Source organism: Desmodus rotundus, chromosome 1 (genome assembly GCF_022682495.2).
Source record: "Desmodus rotundus isolate HL8 chromosome 1, HLdesRot8A.1, whole genome shotgun sequence".
Lineage (NCBI taxonomy): Eukaryota > Metazoa > Chordata > Mammalia > Chiroptera > Phyllostomidae > Desmodus > Desmodus rotundus.
The window spans coordinates 155,953,009-155,974,385 of NC_071387.1; the positions used below are offsets into that span (position 1 = coordinate 155,953,009).

General features: G+C 37.1%; 1 protein-coding gene across 24 annotated transcripts in view; it reads left to right on the plus strand.

Annotated features, from left to right (window-relative positions):
* Positions 1-21,377, plus strand: part of MEF2C (myocyte enhancer factor 2C) — a 161,473-nt gene that overhangs the window by 125,282 nt on the left and 14,814 nt on the right. For all 24 annotated transcript variants that reach the window (XM_045197815.2, XM_053911963.1, XM_045197816.2 and 21 more), the window contains 2 exons: positions 4,164-4,350; positions 6,412-6,459. In XM_045197815.2, the coding sequence (XP_045053750.1) occupies positions 4,164-4,350; positions 6,412-6,459 (235 nt within the window). The remainder of the gene's footprint in view (positions 1-4,163; positions 4,351-6,411; positions 6,460-21,377) is intronic.

The following is a 21,377-nucleotide window of genomic DNA, read 5'->3' on the forward strand; positions in this document are numbered from 1 at the left end:
TGAATGTAGTTTCTATAGCTACTGAGTCTAGGGAGCAGGTGCTTGAAAGAAGATTGAGGAGTTGGGGATAGAGAGGGAATGAGAAGTACATACTACGGTTGTCAGGCAGCCTTGGGGAAATTGGGGTACCAGCAATTGGTAGTCACTAGTCATTAGAGCCGTGTGATTTCTTTTCTCAGCAGACCTGTAATGGTTGATCAAAAGGTAAGGGTGCCATTAGTGGTCCCCCCAAAAGGATTCAGTTCAATCATTCACACTGAATAAAAGAGAGCTTATTAACTAAAAATATTTTATTAAAAATATTTTATTTGACTTTTTATTGGACTTTTCCTTGTGGTAAGTTTGGGAAAATAGTGGCTTTTGGATAAGAGTTCAGATACCTTTCTGACCACAGTGACTCACTCCAGTAACCAAGATCAGTTTATTCAGGATAGAAACTAAAAAGCTTTTAGCTGCTACGCCTGTATGTCTTACAGCCAGGGCGGACGTCACTGGCGTGTGACCCGTGCAGTTACACAGGGCACTCACTGCCCTTACAGGGCCACGCTTGGTTAAATGCTGTGCCTCCACCATCTTGAAATTCTTAATTTGTTAACAAGAGTCCCCACATTTTCAGTTTGCCCTGAGATCTGCAAATTATATAGCCAGTCCTGCCTATAGCCTTTCACTTAATCACCTCAAATTCCCTCTTCCTTCCTGTTGTGAATGTTCTAAAATTTGGAGTCTGGCCCTGACATCTTTCCAAGTTTGGAGCCTTTAACTACTTTTTGGCTTTCACTTTTTAAACAATTTTTTTTTAATTTCGATGCTTTTAAGTTCTTTAGTTTTGAGAAGTCAAGAAGGAAAAGAATAACACCAACATCTTACAAAAATTTATGCATTATTACAGCCTTTGCTTTCCCTAAAATGTTTATGTCTGGTTGGTCTCTTTATGGATGCTATCACTTCATGTCAAAGATCAGGTCCAGGGAGGTTAAATGATTTACCTGGTTAAACGGCAATTTATTACACAGCCCGTACTCATCTGAGGTTGCCGATATGAAGGCTGATGTTCTTTCTGACTCTCTGAACTATCTTCTCAATATGGTCATTTTTATGCTTATAATTTGATTTCAAAATTATCTAGGCAATTCCTGATTCAGATAAGGAAACAAAGCAAAAGGTAGAGAAAATGCAAAGGCCATTAGCATATTTTGTGACTTGTGAATTTTAAGAATACTCTGATATCAGAATTATACCTGACTGCTGTGTAATCGGTCACAGAGAGTTTTTAGAATCATCATTGTCAAAGTGTTTATGGTCCAGAATGCCAGAAGCTGAATAATTCTTGGGGATTGTGGCTGAGGAAGGGAGAAGTAGAGAGAGACGTTCAATGAATTGGTTACTAGGGTGGTTCATAATTTATTAAATAATTATTAATAATCCTCTTTATTTTGGATGTGCATGTCATCACTCAAGAGAGGGAAGGAAATAGGCTTTGCTGTCTACTGAGATACAATCAACGTGCTGTAGAATATTCAAGTAGTTTTATAGCTGATCTTTAGGAATCCAATAATAGTTAAACATTTATGAGTGGTAATAGTGAATTCAAATTAAAAAATTTGTAAACAAATGACAGCTTTACAATATTAAATCTGAGTAACTATGGAAGTGGGGAGTCTTGAAGGTTTATTTTTCCCCAAGACCTCGGTCACAGAAGGGCCGTTAGTGAGCACAGACCGCATTCAAACACGGATGCTCACCCACACCCATAGCACCATTCAGTTCATTATTTTTGTGGGTCACAAATAATAAGCTAGTAGCATCCTGCTCCTACTCACTTCACAGTATGATTTCTGATGGCAAATTTTCTTTCTATCCAAAAACCCATACTGTGTTGCAAGGTGAGTTAGTAGCAAAAGCAACAGGCTCAGTCATTTGCTAATCAGATGACACTGGGCCACTTACTTAATCTCGCCAATTTTAAAAGGGAAGAATTTTATCTACAGTGAAAGAATGTTGAATGAGTTGTATCATATCATGTATATAAATTATACAGTACAGTGCCTGCTCAATAAATAACATACAATAAATTTTAAGCTTATACTTTTGTATTAGTATAGTGTCTCCCTAAAAATTCTCCTTTGAAGAAAAATATTTAATTCACATAATGAAAAGTAGACTACATTCTGCATTATGTTAGAGCAAAAGAACTTCAGCACCTTGATGAAATGCAACATTATTTAGCCAACATCATAACTGATTTTATAATAGAAGGGAAACGAGCAAAGAAAAGTAATCAGGAGACAGCAACCTCTGCCAACCTGCGGCCCAGCAAAGGGTTACAACCGTAGGGAAACACGCAGACCTCTCTCCTCCCATGCTCTGTACTTCTGCTGGTACCTCCACTGGCCAAGCTGAAACCAGAGGGCAAGGTGAGCGGGATGGATGCAGTCTAGAGGGCCAGCTTCTGGGCCCAGAGCAGGCAGAGGGGACTCTGGGCACAGTGACTCTGGAGGGGCAAGTGGAGAAGCTGTAGCACAGTTACTTGACTGTATGTTCTCAGGTATACTACAGTGATTCTTATGTGGTCTTTTAATAAAGGAATATAATATCCTATTTACTCTACAGACATTTATTTTATAGCATATACTAATATTTTTTGTTGTTTAAAAGGTCTCTGGAAATTTGGGGATATATTCATTCTTTGCTGTCCCATCATTTGTATTCCATTATATCATGGTGTCTGTATAAAATTATTTTTGTACCCTGTTTACTATAGATAAAGCCTAATAAAGAATGACTGTGTTAATATAGCACCTGGGCATTTATTTTATTTTCCTCTAAAACAATGAAGAATCCAAGATGTAGAAGAAAAGAGTTCTGAAACATTTACTCTTGTCAACATCAACACATCTAGATCATGGGAAGGCAGAGAAGCAAGAGAAATAGAGAATAAGAAGTAGGAGGAGGACAGCACACACAGGGAAGAGTACTGCAGTCATCACCAGGGTGAACGCAGAAGTGCTGCAGGGCGTGATGAGCAGCGCGGGCCAGCCGGTCAGCCAGTTACAGAAAACTGATGTTAGGATTATAGGAAAAAAACAGTTTAATAAAAAGAACAAAAATCTTTGAACCACATGCACATATGCACTTAAACTTGCCCACGGCTTTTTTGAGAACACCTGAGGGAGAATGTTCTATTTACACTCTTCTCCAATATACCTGTTAGATACACACATACACACATCCATTTTATATTAGGAATGCTGTGTGGTCTGACACCAGGAGCCCTCTGGCAATCTATCCAAACAGTATTTTCCTTTATAGTATTAAAAATGGGAAAAAAGAGGGAGTTGCAACTATGATTATCTAGTGAGGACAAGCAGAAAAATAAGCATGACTTTGTTTATATTGCCAAAATAATATCAAAAAATCAATAATTGGGACCCGGTTATTCTAATTAGATGGCCACACAGCTTCGGCTCACTAAACACGTGCCAGCTCTCTCGTTTGAGACGCAGGCCTTGCCATTTGTCAGTGTTATTATACCGAAAATGTGAAGTGCAACGTATATTCTGAACTATCATTTTAAAATATGAATTATTAAATGACATATGCTCTGTTGGATCTAGTAGCTTAAAATGTCTATTATCTTCAGAGTTACTTTCAAAAGACAGACTTTTAAAAAATAATAATTAAAGTATATGTGCTATTCACAATCCTGGGATGATTTTATATCATTAAACTTTTGCATAAATATGCTTCAATAAGCAATTAAACCAAAAGCTCTGGTTTGTATTTTAATCCTCCGTTTTCTCTGTGAAGTCATCCCAATCATGTACGTTTGATTTTGCAGTCATTTCTGGCACCAGATGCAGATATCACAGGTGAACAATTACTACTTAATAGAATGGAATTCAAAGACAGTGGAGTCTAATGAAATGGGGCTTTGTTTTAGACAAAAGTGAAACGTTTTCTGATAGTTGCATAGAAAGAGTTCTAAGCACATTAAAGAAATCAATTTATGATGTGAACACCTTGAGAGTTCTTCTTAATGGTCTTCAAGACACCAAGAAGTTTGGAAATTGAAATTGCTCTTGAAAGTAAAGGCTGTCTGTACCTGAAAGCTTCTGTTTCTAGTCTCTTTTTTTTTTAACCAATATTTTTTCTCCGCTCTATAGGCTGTTCCGCCTCCCAACTTTGAGATGCCAGTCTCCATCCCGGTGTCCAGCCATAACAGTTTGGTATACAGCAACCCTGTCAGCTCACTGGGAAACCCCAACCTTTTGCCACTGGCCCACCCTTCTCTGCAGAGGAATAGTATGTCTCCTGGTGTAACACATCGACCTCCAAGTGCAGGCAACACAGGTACGTCTCCCTAAGAATGCAATGGGGACAAATCATTGGAAGGAGCCACTCTCATCAAAGGGCCATTTTATCTACAAGATGCTGAGTTTTCCAGTTTTTTCATTTGTTCCTTCACTGCTGGATCTTCAACATGATAACATCTAACCCCATTAGCATATCTTTCAAAATCTTGTATAATCTGTAAATTATCTGTCCAGCCTACCTGTCATCATTCTCCTCTTGTGGCCCTATGTTAACTGCAGAATTTTCTCAAATAGAATGTCAAATATTCTGTCTCTGTGTTTTTGCTTCTGGTATTGTCCTGCCTAAAGTCCACTTTTCCTGCTCTCCAGACATAATGTCGTCTCCTTTTTTTAAACTTTTATATTGATGTTCGAATGCAGTTGTCTCATTTCCCCACCACCACTTTCCCCCGCCCTACCCGTCCCCACCTCCCACCTTCAATCCCGCCCCCAGACATAACAACTTCTGTGATACCTTCCCCTGTGTTCTCTTACAATATACCCCATGGTTAATATTTGTTTATTTACACAGTAACTTACACCACAAAGGATTTCAGACAACACGGAAATGTGATAGGATAGCATAATGTATAAGAGTTGTGAAATAAACACAAAACTAAGTCAGAAATAAGTTAAGAGCACGTCATAAGGACATATACACCTGCCACAGAGTTGTCTCTACACATCTAGGAGATCCGTACCGTAGTACAGTCCACAGTGTCCCGTAGAGAAGAAATTATCATTCCGGGAACTTCAACCATCCTTAGTTCACAGAGCAAGGAAAACACATTAGGTACTGTATTGAGTATGCATCTATTTCCCCACTGGGTTTAAAGAGACTTGAAGGGAAGAATATCCTCATTTTGTTTTTTTTTTAAGCATTCCATAGGAAAATGTTAATATCTTAGGCACACATAACTGTATTAAAAGTGATTTATTCACAAAAGAAATTTTTTTAGAATAGTTAAATATCTGCCTCATGATTAAAGCTAAACATATATTTCTATTTAGTACAAAAACTTTATATATAAAATAAAATCAAAATCAGCCAGATAAAAAAATCTTGATAAATCTTGAGTCTGAAAGATGCAGATAAAGGGCTTCATTAGGCCATTCTCTCTACTTAGAAATATGGTTAAAATTTTTCATAGGAATTTTTAATAATCATGTACTCCTTTCAGATCATACTCAAATGCAGTTGAATTTCCTATCAGATGAACTTAGGCTTATTTATTTTAAACAATCTTATGCTTTATTTCCAAAATATTATTCAATTCAAATAATAAACATTTTCTTAAAATATAATAAACATTTCCTTCTAATTCCAAATCAGAACCTACTAATAATTATAGAGCATCACTTAGAAGCAACTAGGAAATAACCAGGTGTTATTCTGGTCTCTTTTTTTTTTGGCTAAATCTTATTCCTTAACAACTAATAGTAATTATTATATTTAATATCTTATTGAAATATCCAATGCTCCCATATAAATCTTGACAAATTTCAACTTAGTTTCTTAAGTTAGCAATGAATAAGCCTAAGTTTCTAAATTTGTGGCCAGTTAGACCTATTTTATCGTACCAGTAAGTAAATGTCAGGTAATAAATGAGGTTATTCACTGTAAGTAGATTCATGAAATGACTAAAATCCTGGACAATTAGCACTGCACAAAAGTCAATGTATAAAATATATTTATAAAGAATTAAACATCAAATATATGGTTATCATAATATATAGTAAACCTTACTCTTTTTATTTTTACTTTCAATTGAACATCCCCTTAGGAAAAACTAGACTTGAAAATAAGATAAAAGTCAGAGACCATTTCAAGACTGGATTTTCTTTAAAGTAATTTTTCTTAGAATAAAGATTCTGCAAAATGTCAGTAATTGAGCACAGCATGTCACAATAAAACAAATGTCAGCAATCTGACTTAAGTAATAGTTTAAAAGTGTAGGACTCTTGAGAGAGGACAAAATGCTGAGGTTGCTAAGGGTGAAGTGTGTTGTTCTGTGGACCTTTACCCTTTCTCCTTTTGATTTTCCTCTTTAATCCGTAGGTGGTCTGATGGGTGGAGACCTCACATCCGGTGCAGGCACCAGTGCAGGTGAGTGGAGACCACCGTACTGCTGCATATATCAGGGCTCAGGGGTCCTTTACTGGAAGATTCGCCAGAAATACGTCTTTTGAGCCAAGTAAAGTTAAGAGATCTGTGAGAGGATGGAAAAATGCCCCAAGACACATGAGTGCTTTTAGCCAGCCTTGCCAATGGGTCTCAGTTAATCATTTCACATTAAATGCGACTCACTTCCTACCCAAAGAAGTACCAAATCCCTATTCATTTCTAAAAGAGAATACAAAAGGAAAAGGAGGGGTGGGATTATAACCATTCAATAATAATTTTAATAAGCTAAAACCATATTCAGTTAAAATAAGCTTTTATAGAATCTAAATATAGTGTGGACCCAAAAAATCACTTACATATATTTCAGCTTTTAAGAACTACTTCCACCTTGGCCAGTTGTCTCACGGCCACATTTCTGCAAAGTTCCATATTAATTCACGTTATTGATAGCAGATACTGATGGCATTTTCAATACAGAGGCAGAGCAGCACACAGTACTTCTTAATGCTAACTGCAGTTCGCTGTTGGCGTAGCAAGTAACCATGGTAATTCCTGCCAGCTGAAACATGCCACACTTTCAAAATAGTAGGAGGCAGGCATGAATGACACAAGGTTATGTTTGAAATGTCAAAAAAAATCAAGTTTATTGAACTGTCCCTGGATAGCCTAATTAAAATATTTTGCTAGGGTCAAATATAATAGCCTACTAATTATAAAAAAGAAGATAAAGAAAATTGGCACATAAAAACATTTTTACAAATATATCCATTTAGGAATAATGTTTCTCGCTTCTGATTTTGGCTCTTCCCTAATTCAGTGAGTAATAAAGAAAGTATTAGAATATACACTGAATTAATAAACCAAATCAATGGCACTGCTTCCTACCTATCTCTTTTTTTTAAATTAGTGAGAGTCAAATTAATGAGTAAACAATATGCTATTTTGCTGAATATTGAAATGAAATGTTCATTTTTCACCTCAAAAAATGCTTTGTGGCTTGTTGCCTCAACATTACAGAACCAGATGCAAACCAGACCACTCTTTCTTGGATTCGGGTCTCTGGCAAACACCATAGTTAGAAAGAATGGGGGGGACTAAGAACTGGGTTGTCACAAATACCAAGAAAAAGACAATATTAAAAAAATGGTATAGAAGTTATGATACTTTATCCAGTATCTTGCTACATCTGTTTGCTTGCTCTTATGGGAACAGCCAGTAATGGTCGTGAAAGTTATCAGAAGTAGTAAAAAACCACGTGGAGTGGGGGGAATGAGTTTCTCAGCTTTGATGCAAGTGGCCTCCTAGTACTGCTGAACAGCTAGAATGCTTTAGAACCCTACATTAAAAATGAGAAGTGCTTAGTTGCTCAGTTATGCTGTCATTGTCAACTCCCTGACAGTCTGCTTGGTTTAATGGCCCCTAGGAACAGAGAACATACTCAATCGTGTAAGCAAAAAAGTTAGCCACATATAGGTTATAGAGTCATTGAACTAAAAAAATCGTATGAGCTTAGCAAATTCATCCTTCTACTTCAGGACATCCTCCATAGGCATGAGAATCTTCTACTTCAAAAACAGTCAAAGCAAACAGAAAGGAAAACAGTTGCTCCACCCTCATGCTAATAAATATTATATTTTGCTGACTATATCTTGTAGTCATGAGCATATAATTTTCACAGTTTCTGTATAGTTGTGAAAGAATCACTTCCCCACATTTTAAAAATAGAGGAAGAAGCCCTTTCTAACGCTGGCTGCACAGAACACCTGTTGCAGATGCCAATTAGTCTTGAGCTTAGCGGGCGTGTCCTGCTCATAAGCTCAGCCATCTTCCCTTCTTTCTTCCTGCTGGACAGTATCATATGTCAAAGCTGAATATATCTGTGCTGATGTCAGAGAATCACATAACCCTGGGGGGAAACAAGGCCAAGCAGAATGTCTCTGCATTTTCAGAAAAGAAAACTGAAGCAAGAGGGCCAAAAGATACCTTCCAAATTTTTAATATTGTCATTGAAATACAAGGTCTCAGATAAAGTGAGAAACTCTGAGGCCAAGCAGCAAGACCCTACAATTAAGTGAAATAATGCTCAGTCTTTGTAATTTTTTTTAAAATCAAACCATCTCAACTTCTAAAAACAATAGTCTTGTGAGGGAAGAAAGTAAACTTAACATTTATTGTGTCCCTGTGAATACCAAAAGACCAAAGGAATAAGCATTCTCTTTTTCAGCTCAGCTCAATCAGAAAGTATAGCATCTTTCCCAACTAGTCCCTGAACCATCCCTCTCCCTCATGCAGTCATCTGGCGAGTCACCAAGTCTTACCAACTCTGCCACCAAGGTATTTCCTAAATCTACCCCTTTGTCCCACTCCCCTAGGCCAGGCTCACATCAACACCCCAGGTCCCCTGATTCATCTCCCTGCTTCACGTTGCATCTTACTCCACTCCGTCCATGACTGATTAGTCTTTCTCAAATCAAATCCTTAAACTAATTGTAGCTCATCATTCAACAGCCTAAGATCCAGCAGGGGCTTCCCAGCTCTTTCACAATTAACCATGAGCCTCTTTTCTCTGTCCCTACCTGCTCTCTAGTGTTAAACCTTCTTACCTTCTGCCACTGCCGTCAAGAAGCCCGCACTCCAACTCTAATAATGGCAAACGTTTAAATAGTTCTTACTAGATGTTTTACAAAAAGTAACTCACTTTTCTCATAACAGTCTTTTAATTTTAAAATTAAAGTATTTTTAAAGTAAAATTAAAAGTATTTTAAAATACATATTCATATTATGCCCTTCTGTAGATGGTGGGACTGAGGCACAGAGAGGTTAAGGACTTGGCCCAGCTGCATCCCAGGCTGTCTGTCTGCAGAGTCCTGGCTCTTAACAGCTGCATTGTGTTTCCACCTTCCAAACAATGCTGAGGCTACTCGGCTTTACATATGCATTCCTAGCACCCCTGCTTCAGGTCACTGAGCCCTTTTTTGTCCTCCCTCAGAATTCACCTCAGCCACTGAGGAAACCCTTTCCTGTGTCTACCAGAGGGAATTAAGCACTTCTCTTCTCAGTGGCCGCTCGTACCTACACTACTTATCTCATTGCATTATAATTGCAGCGTCTGGGCACAGAGCTCTGTCCTGCCCCTCAGCCCTCTGGGGGCAAACTGCGCCTTACTCAGTTTGGGTTCCCAGCTTGCAACATGAAAGATACTTGGTAAATGTTTGTTAGCTGAGTAAAGGAAAATTTTATTTTATAGTCATAAATTTTTAATAGTGTTTATGTAAAAAAACAAAGTATTTCAAAGAAATTATGTAATTTTAAATAAAAAAGATATGCCCTTTATCTATAATTCAAGAAGTAATGTATTCTTCTAAAACTGTATACAATGAATAATGAATTAATTACTTGATTAAGTGGCTAAGCACTGTTGGCCAATAAAGTTTTACCAACTTCTCTAACTTACTTAATGGAAAACCCAAAGAGCTGATAAATAGCAGTGTATGAAATGTGGTTTGATATCTCAGACCATCACAAATCACCTCTTAAGACAACGAACGTCTTACCACTTGAAGTAATTTCAAAGACAAAGGCAAGTGATAATAAAGAAGTAACAGGATGGGGTTTATACTTTTGGTATAAGAGAAATATACAGAAAGTCATTATAATACATTAGTAATAGTGACATTTCTAGGTTTCAGTTGACAGTTATTCATCCATTACTTAATCCTTTCCTCTCAACAACCAAAATGAAAAGTCACTGCTTTTAAAAGTACATTTTGTCATGTCTCTGCATATTAAAGCTTTTAACGTGCTAATCTAAGTGGTTATTGATGATTGTAAGATCAAGTTCAGCTGAGTTTTCATCATCATTAGATTTAATAGAAATAACCATTAGCTCAGCAATGCCTTGTGTTGGATTATTCACTGTCCAATTAGTACCCTTTGTTTTCACTTTGATAACATGGTGGTTTTTTACTGAGTTAGACCGACCAGTATGCTCAAAGACTTACTGATTTGTGATAGAGAGAAAAATCCTTTAGGAATCTCTTTAAAATTTTAAGAGAATTTCACAGTCTACATAGCTTTTTGACAATAAGGCAGAGGAGATTTATGTATATTGGTTAATAATTTTAATTGGCATTTATTGTAAATTAGATATAATTTATATAAAAAGAAACGAACAGCTGTTCCTTATTTTGATTGTCAATTGTTTACTATTTTATGCATTTGGTTGTCAAGCATTGTCACTTCTAGATTGCTTAATTTATATCAGCTAAATACATGGAGACTTGATATCACGGTACTGCTCTAGATAAATGAATGAGCAGTGAATGAGGAAGGAGACCTAGCTTCCAGACTGAAAAACTCTATCTAGCACGACCTTAGACTTAGAACCTTTGAACTGAGCACTCACATTGGGGGTGAGACACAAAAATCCATAGTGTCTATTTACACGGAATGTGTTACAATCATATAATTGTAAAACTTTAATTACACAGCTTCTTTTGAAATTCATTCAGCATTGAAAAAGAAGTTTTATCACATTATAAAATAGAACTAAGTGAGGAGAGGAAAAGGTCATACGATGTTTATTATTCTTGACCAGTACCATTGTTTTGCAAGTTTTTGTTTTTGAGAATACTTATCAAAAATTTCTCAGCTGACTTTCTTATCAGTCAAAAAGACTTCTCTGAAACTCTTACTCAGTGGTTTAAAATATCAGTGAAGTGGTTAAAAATTCAGTGTAAAAGGATTTGCTTTAACAAGTTTGTGTTTTTGTTGCCTAAAAAATACAAATTCATATTGCAATTCTGCAGAAAGGGAGAAGGATGCCATTTAGTTGCTCTCAAGTAAACTACTTTTGTTCCTATAGAATATAATTTTATATTACCTGTTAAGATATCATTAAGTAACATGTGGAAAAATCTAAGTTAATTGTTGGATTCTTGTTTTAAATGTATTCTGTTAGTTTGATTTGTTCTGAATGAAAATTCTGAGTTCATTTGTAGTTTTATTTGGGGGGTTCACCCAAAACAAAAATAAAGATCCAACCGCGTTGCTTTATTAGTAACTATGAAATTAAGTAACAAAGATATTTTTAACCCAAATCAAGGTTGTCTAGATTTATTAAAGGAAAAAAAAATCCCTAGTCCTCTGGTTGGATGATCTGCAGCATGTACACAGCCACTGCCAAGAAAATCATTGTCCCCTTTCCCTATACAAGACCCGAAAATTACAGATACAAGCAGTGCACCATTCTCCAGGGGCCGTGTTGAAGGGAGCGAGGCGGCTTAAAGAGAAGACAAGTGAAACATGTTACAGGCTAAGTGAGGATAATGTAAAACCTGCTTTCAACCCCTTCAAATTTGACTTAGTTCTTAAGGAGTTTGATTTCTGGTGGGGGGAAAAAATTTCAAATTATAACTTCCTAGACAGTGTTTTAACAGATTTTAGAGCCCTTTGTAAAACATGATTTCTAACCTCACAAATTATATTTTTTCTGTCCCCTGTTCTTCTGCTACACTCAGTTAAGCAATGTGAAATTGGTCTGTTCACTCATACCTCATTGATTTAATCTAGGAATGTGACTGATAATAAAACTGTGATCATTTTTAATATTAATTCAGGCAGGTAATATTTTCTCCTAAGTTATTAGTTTTACTCAAATTTTCTTGGTCTCTTAAGCAGTCTTATTTTTTGTACACTGTTGGTTTCTTGCTTCCATATTTTTGACATCATAAGATTTTATTTGAAGGTAATATGGAAAGAAAAGGTCTTTTCAAAATCATCAGTGATACGAAATTGTGCATCACAGACAGCAGATGCTGAAAGGAGAGATGTGGTTAAAAAGCCCCTTTTTTAGAAGTCAGTGTTTTACCTACCAGGGACTTTCAGGACTTCAAGGCTATCGGCCAAGAGCATAATTTGCTGTTTTTAAATAAAACTTTGCCAGTCACTTAAATTTTAAACAGTTAGACTTACATAGTATATTTCATCTGATTTCAATTCAAAGCCGTATAGTCATGATACAGCCTCATATTTGAAAGATCAATCAAATATATTCCTGTAAGTTTATTTTAAACTAAAGGAAATTATGGTACCAAAACCTCATTTAAGCAATTTCAATTTTTAAACCACAGATGTGTCACTGGGTGTATTATTGCTCCATTTCAATTGTTTTAACTGAACTTAATATTAACTTGCTATTTTACTAAACACTTCACCCTCTTTTCACAATTTTTTGACCTTGGACTCCACTGACAACCTACAGTTATGGTAAAAAACTGATTATGTTGTATTTACAGTGCATGGGTCAGAGAGTCTTGCTATATTAATATAGGTTATTACAGCAATAATAGCAAATCCAAGTCTATGGTCAATTTACATATTCAAGTATAACATTAACTTACATAACAATAATCATGAAAAAGGAATCTTTTGTTTATTATTAAGCAACTCAAAACTGAAATCATGGAGCAACATTTTTCCTCAGTTATTTGGGAAAATATTCCAGAAGCCAATATCCCAAATAATAAAATCACCAAGGAAAACATATGATACACAAGTTATTTTAGGGATGACATTATTGCCCTTGGAATGTCTGTGAATTTCCATTTTGCAGGATTGTTGTGAAAATTAAATGAGATAACCAATGCAAGGCACCTGGCAGTTTCTGCCCCACAGTAAGTGCTTGTTAATAAATGTTAGCTATTGTTAGTATTAAAATTATTTTTATTTATATTTCCTAAGCAAAAAATAAAGCTTAGTCTAATGCAGTTCCAGTAATATTCATTAAATGCGCAGTGCACTAGTGGTCTTCCCAGAGACGTCTGCAAGGCCCCTGCCCTGAAGGGTGGGAGTAAAGAGGAATCTTAATAAATCCGAGGCAGAACCGGAGCTCAGCGCAGTGCAGGCACCACATTCCACTTGAACGTGATGATCTCCTATGAGTTTGCAGCAGCGTAAATGTTAAAACCACAAGTAATTATTCATTCTCTTCTGTCACGTTCTCTCTAATTTATACTGTCTCAATATTTTTGTTTATAAAAATGACTGAAAGAATGAGCGATTGTGTCAATAATGAAGACACCCCCTCATTTTTAGCAAAGAGACAGCCCCAAAATCACAAGAAGTGAACAATTAAGTGAGTCATCAATCTATCATTCATCGTTAAGTGGGATTTTTTGAAGATAGCAAGGTTCAGTATCATTTTTATGGTGCAATTAAAAACTATCCCTGCAGTAAATCAGTACTCAAAGCAGGATGATATTTTGAGTGCCTTTTTGCACTAGAAATATTAAATTGTCTATTTCTTCCTTATTTGTAAATGGAGTCTTTATTCAGAGAGAGAGGGAGAAATATAAGGATGCATTCTAAATTGAAATGTCTGGCTTTTGTAACAATGTAGTGTGAGCAGTTTGTGTTTTGGGTTCAGATCAAAGTTCTCCCCCTTACTGACAAGTCACAGAAGCTCCTGGACCTCAGTTTCCTCATCTGTCAAAAGATGGGATGATCACACCTAACCCACACAACTGTTAGGACAAATGAGCGAGTGGCTTGCCAACACAAACCTACTTTATGACATGAACTCTTGATCTTTGGAGAAACAACTTAGTAATGGGTAAAAATTCTTTACTTCTGCCTCACAGTCCGAAGCTTATTATATGTGCTGAATGGTTAAAGTTCAGTATCAAACTGGCAGATAGACTTCACTTCACAAAAGGTACTAAGCAAAACACATCAAAGACAAGTGGGGTAGGTGTGAAATCCATGAAGATCTGGTTCAGCATCCAGGTGCCACAGTCAAGCAGAAGAGGCTAGTTTCCTTTAGAATGTCTGCTGCCCTCTAACTGGTACAGCCAAAAATAGCCTTGGCTTTGGTGTACTCTTGGGGTATTTTTCTAAGAATACGCCACAAAGGCATTGAGGTTTCACAGGAGTTTCTTCATAGTCTGACATTATGCGTTATTATATTATTTCCCTAAGAAACCCCCAGATAGAGTGGGGCGATTTTATGTTTAGGAATCTATAATCAGGGGTCTTAGCCAGGATGAGAATCCGAAATCTGAGTTGCCCCCATTCTGTAGTAGGCATATTGAAATTTTCATCATTCCCAGATTTCTGACCTCCAAATGTTTTGTGGTTGCCTTTTCCCTTAGAGCTATCCCATGAAAAAGATCTTCTTTTTCTAAAAGCTAAAAAACAAAAAATAAACTGTGATTCACCACAGCTGAATAACTTAGGGTTCCTAGCAATTTTTACAGGGTTTCAGGCAAAATACATGTAAGATGTAAGACTTAAGTCTAGAAGTTCATAACATTTTTCCACTAAAACTGTTGTAAGTATGGCGCATCCAGTAGAGGAGTAGGTTCTATAGGCAAGTTCTACTGTATACAATTTCAAAGAATTTTCTCTGAAAATGTATATGTTTACTTGAGACACAGAACAAAGTCCTGATGTTAGAAACTAACTTACCTTAAAACCTTTAAAAAGTCAAATGTAAATTAATTGGTGGTGGTGAGCAGTACCGTGTATGTGGTGGCCTCTCTAATTTAACAAGACAGTGTACTATGTAAATGTTTTCAAAATTTCTCTAATGAAAGGAAAAGAAAACCTAGGTTGGTAAAACATTTTGCCTAAGTAAAAGCAGACAATCAATACTTCGGAGGTTCAGCTCTATGTTCAGTTTAATATATTCAGTTTTTCTGTGGCAATTTGCTTCAAATTCCCGAAATTAAGATAGCATTCACAAATTACTAAACAAAGTAAATTTTATACACCTATATATAGTTAGAAATTGTTTTCCAGATAACGACCAATACCAGATACTATGAAACACTAGGCATTCCGGTGTCACATCAAGTGGGCCTGGCGGGAGCTAGTCCCTGAAATAGACGATAGGAAGTAAACATCTTTACCCTATATGACAGGAGAGAAGATTATTGGCTAAAATCTTACAAAATTTACTTCTAAGAGCATATTTAACTATCTACTTGAATAACACATCAAAAGTTAAGTGTAGCTAAACCCAATATTTCCTATTCGTAATATTTATTTATCCAGAGGGAGACCAGAAATATGATTTAGAACATCACCATTCTGTGCCTCTTTATACAGGGGTGGGAAAATTGTGTTTATAGTTACGTGACATTCCTTTGAGTCAATACAGCTATCATAATAATATAATCTTCATGTCCTTTTCTATATGAACCACTCAACTGTAAACCTACTTTTGCCCACCCCTCTGTAAGTTCAGCACCTTCTGAACCGGAATAGCTCTTTATGGTGGCCAAGCTGACTGTGTAAGGTGTTTGTCAAGCTTCCACATCATCTCTGGCTCAGGAGGACCTTTGAGTCTCATGTCCCTGGTCTTACACCTCATCTGTTTCCTTTGTTTCTTTGTATTGCTGTCATTTCAGAATGACATTTGATACAAAGGGTTTCAAAATCTTAGAGTGTGACTCACTTCTCAAGGAGCAGGACAGCGTTGTGCTTCAAAGCGTAGATTCTGGACACATTGCTGGGTTCAAATCATGACTCCACCAGTTGATCGCTGTTTGACATTGGACGAGTTCTTGGACCGCTCTGTTCTTAATTTTTCTCGTTAGGTAATCCAGGGATGCTATTAGTACCTCACAAGGCTGTGGTTGTGAGGATGTAAAGGTGTGTTATATCCATGTATAATAGCAAACACTTGTAGAGCAGTTACTTAGGTACCTGGTACTGTTCCGGGTACTTAACGTGTGTGCTTTATGTTGTTACTATTATTGCTAAATAATACCATATAAAGCGTCACTGTAATTAATATCGCATGGCCATGTTGGTGATGGCTGCCTCGGGTGAGCACGTGGGATCACTTCTCTCTCCCGAACGAAAGCATTGAGAAAACTAAGGCTCGGTATGGTTGAAGGAACTCTGATGGAGACCTCATCACTAGAACTTGGATTTATCTACTTTAATTTTTTCTTTTGTTCTTGACTCCCCTCTGCCTTGTAGCTCTTCCCATCTCTGCTGCCCCAGTCAGATCTCATTCTTCACATGTTCCAAGGCGAGTGTGTGCTAACTAGCTTTCCTAGTAGCACCCTAACCCCCTTGAATCTATTCTTTCTGCTGTATTGTTAGTTTCCTCACCTACAGGGTTAACAGTGTCGCCACTCACAAACTAAATTTCGCTGCTCATTTTCTATAGTATAAAATGTAGTAGAAAGTCTTCGGTATAAAGTGAACATTATCTGAGAAGTTCATCTTAGCCAAGCCTATTCTTCCAACTTTTGAAAACTCCGTACTCTAAAACACTGGATGTTTCATCTTCACAGAAATACTAGTTCTTCTTGAATACAGTCTCGACTCTGAGATCCCTGTCATGCACTTCCTGTCTCCGGAAGTCTCTCCCTGAACCGTGTAATAAAATCCTATTCACTCTTAATTGCCACTCTTTCACCATTCTTTCTCCTGGAGTACCACGCAGCCCACCTTTTGCGAGAATGTTCTGTATGAGTAAACTATTGTTCAGGTTCATCTCGACATAGAAACAATCTATGGCAATAAACACTTGTCGTTGTAGAAGAAAAGATCCATTGCCTCAAAGTTTTCTTTTTCATTAGAGAGAATTTCTACTTTTTTTATTCTACTCCTTGCAGTTAGCTAAGGGAATGTGCTGTGAAATGATTGACAGTTGTAACAGGTAGAAAAGAAGCTTTAATTAACCCTCTATAAACAAATTTAGTAAGTGGGCACTTGCATGATTTCCTGACTTTCGTATTATATAGTTGATAAGCAGCTTGTCTCATTGGCTACTTGGTTATCGGTATGTAATCACCTAAAGAAAAAAAAATTTTCAAGTAGCATGAAAAGGAGAGTCCCTCAATGTTTGGAATCAGCATGTTACTCTGTACATTTTCAGTTGTCATCTCACATTCCTTCAGTAACTTAACTTTTCGTGCCATTTCTGAATAATTTTAATTTTTCAGCATATTTGGTATATCCATTTTGTGAGAATTTGAAACACTTAAAGAACTAATACTCTAGATGGTATCGCTGCCTCTGCAGCAGGATTTTAGAGGACAGTGAGTTCAAGGTGGACTGAGGTTGTCTGAAAGGCATCATGGAACAGTTGGGACATTAGCTGATCCTTAAACAAATGAATTTGCATCAAACAGGAAGGCAGAAAACACAGGTAGTAGAACTGCTAGAACAAAGACAGACATTTTCAGAAGACTGTGTGTTTGGCTGTGGCCACTGGAAATTAGGATGGATGGAAGGGTGGATAGAGAGAGAGAGAGAGAGAGAGTGGGTGAACACTGCACAGCCCTGACAGCCACACAGGATGCCGACCCAACAGTGTTAAGTATGATCTGAACAAGAACATGATGGGAGCAGAACTTTAAAAAGATTCCCTGGCATGGGTCAAGACTGTACATTAGATTTAATATCATCACACACATGCGCATAGCTTACATGTGGCTTAAGGAGCTCACAACCTTACTGAAGCCCATCTTAACTGCAGACCGGGGCCCACAGAGGGGTTATTGAAAGACCTAGTCAAACGGTGAAGAAAGTCTCAGCCGAGATGGTGGCACTGGAGATGGAAAGGGTCATTTAAAAAAATATATTAACAACATTTGGTATCTAATTGGAGTTGGAAGAGGGAGAGGAAATAGTCAAAATGACAATTTGAGAGACTGAAATGATGATTTTGCCCATGAAAAAAATTAGCCTTGATCCATAAGGACTAGTTTCTGTTTTGTGCTTATTAATTTTATATGCTTGTACTTGTAACTAAGAGTCCCAGAAAAGGGAAAAAACTCGTGAAAACACTCATAATGTCTAAATATCCAAATAAGAGAAAGTTTTAGAGCTTTGGGCTCAAAGAGAGCTACATGCTCAATTGAGCTCTGTGAGACAAGGCAAAATGTCCTCCTCACTACAACGTAAGCCAGGAATATGTTCTTTGAATTTACAACTTCTTAAAATAGGAGTCAATAAAAGAAAAAAGAAAGAAAAAAAAGCAGCAAGTGTTTTCAAGTTAACTGGAGAGAAAAAATTTTTTTTCTCCTAACACTACATTTCAAGTTCTGTGTATTTACACTAGTTTTAATGTGTTTAGAAACTTGTAACCAACACAGGTAGATTCTCATATCCTTCATATAAATTATATTGTGAATGCTTAAATTGTTTTGTTATGTAAAACAATATTTTTAATCAAATGAACTATAAAGCAATCTTACTCTCAAGTTGGTCTGTTCTTCATTTTCTTATAATCTATAATCAGGAAATCCATTCACTCATGCTTTATAATTTTTGTGCTTTTAAGTGGTTCGGGAATGTGACATCTGCATACAGTCACATCTAAATTGATAATTGTTCAGGCAGAGGGTCCTTTTAAAACATAGCATGAAGAAAGCTTGAATCTGTATATGAGAAGGTTATTGAGAGGTGGTGTTTTCCACCTCCTTGACCCCTGACTTGGAATGAGCCTGTTCTCTTGGGTGAATTTATCCTATGGTAAGACAACAGCCTCAACTGGGGCCACAGCGTTCTGAGTGAGGAGGAGGCTGCGGTTTCCGAGCTGGTTTAAATGCAGGCTCTTCTTAGCAGCAAACCACACGCATGTATTCATCGTTGATTTTGAAATGATAGGTTTCTATATCACCGGTTTAGGGCCCACAGTCTTGCATTCCTGAATCTATATTATGCCAGAAGAATAACAACTTGGCGGCTGGAAACAGAAATGGCTATTATACGGCTCCAAAATGCTAGCTGGCACAATATGCTAAAAAGAGCAGAAATTCGCCAGTAAAAGGCGGAATTTATTTGTTCTTAAAAATAACTTTATGCTGTAAAAATATGAATTTAAGAACTGTCATCATGGCTCAAAATATTTTACATTCAATACGTAAACACCTTAAAATAAGAGTAATCTTCTAAAATGACATAATTTACAAATAAGAAATATCCCGGGAGGAAAACAGAATCCTTTTCAAATCAATGTTTTTAATTATGAGGCATTTATTGGATTAAAAACTAAAATGTGTATTTAGTCCAGGTTTTTGTCCCCACTGCTGCCCCAAATTATTGTTTAAAATGTAGGCTTTGGGATTTCTCAGAGTTTACTGTAGAAAATGGTTTAAAAAAAAAAAAAAGCACAACCTTTTCTCAGAGCCTCTGTGAAGCATTTCCATTTTTGCACACTAGCCGAGTGCTTGTCATATCACAGGACAACACATTTCACGGAGCGGTTTTACTTCCTTTTAGCAAAATAACTCCTCCATGCAAACCAGTATCGGCATCGACCAAGCCGGGGTTTTAGTTTCTTCTGATCTATTCAAGCTTCACTGCACTGCTTAACTGACTTTTCCCCCCCTTCTTTTGAAATTACCCAGCTAATTTTCCATTTGATTGTTTATTTAAACCAGATCTCACGCAGACTTAATAGATAAGTGACATATGTATTCTGTGTGTCAGTGTGAACTTCAGCTGACAGAAAAGTACAGTGCAAATTCCGTCCTGGCTTGCTCTTTGTCTTTGTATCCAATGGCATCTATTAGTTAAAACTACTAAAGTCCTAACATATTCCCGATAATGACTCAGCCAGTTACATTAAACGTGAAATTCCTCTCAGCATTCCATTTTATCGAGCATTTTCTCTGTGAGCACGTTCTTTGTGCTTCTCCTGGTGATAAAAGGTGCATGTGTTTGTTTCATATAACTTTTGCCACAGAAAGCTGTCCAGATTAACAATAAAAGAAAATTTTGGCTTTTGACATACTTAGCTAGCTTTAGAAAATTTAGTTAATTTTCTTCAAGTTTATTATAGACGACTAATTTATATTCAAATTCAACCAGCAGCTTTTAAACACGTACTGTGTACTCAAGGCATGTTTGGGGAGGTATATTATATTTGTCGTATTTGGGGTGTTTTCCCCAGTAATGCAAGTCTTTTATGCATAATCTGCTTGACAGATTTAATCTTGTACTTATTTGTTACATACTCAGCCTGTGTATTCATGCACAAAATGAGACAGGTAAGTGAATGGATGTGCAGAACAACTGCGCTCCATGCAGTGTGCCTCGTGTGTATTCTGATTCAAAAGATGTTCCCATAAATACCTCCCAAAATATACTGTGCTTTGCCTTCCCAGTTCTTCATCACCTGTAGCCCAGACCATCACAGTAGTTCCCAGACTCGTCTGCACTGCCAGGCCTTCCTAATTACGGGCATTAAGTAATGCCCAAAGCCTGTATACATCTTTCTGTCCACCTGCAGGCCTGTGTTCCCTCTGCTCTGCAACCTTCATGGATCTGCATTTCCACTATTTAAACCTAAGACCTGTTAGCTTCGAATTCAAGGTCTCCACAGCCCAGGCTTTATGTACATTCTGAGTCCCCAGCATTCCTCTCTGTTCATGGGTCCCTTCTAACCAGGTGTGTCCCCGACTGCTCTGGAAATTCCCACCTCAGCCCTTTGCCAGCACCCAATCACAAGCCCAGCGCATTTTACTATCACTTCTCTTTTACCAGACCCACATCAGTTCCTGCCTCTTACGTGAATCTTTATTGTTTAATCTCTCTCCTCCTGGAAACTCAGTAACACTTACTCTGGATTACTCTGTAGGTACCTCACCCTAGGCAGCCTTGTCTGAGTTTGCACGTGTTTTGCACGTGTCTGTACTAGATTAACACAGAGCAGTTACAGGGCCTTTGAGGCTCAGGCCTAGTCTTTGCTTCCCCACTGGGTAGCACACAGCATCATTCGTCCTGGGGTAATAGATATTTGTGTTTTACAATAATGATAATGGTGACAGTAATCAGGAGGTTTGACTGTCTCCTTCAGAGAGCTGCAGAAAACAACCGTATAGTTTCCAGAAAGGATTGTTGAATTATCTTATTAGGTAGTTGGATTATCTTCT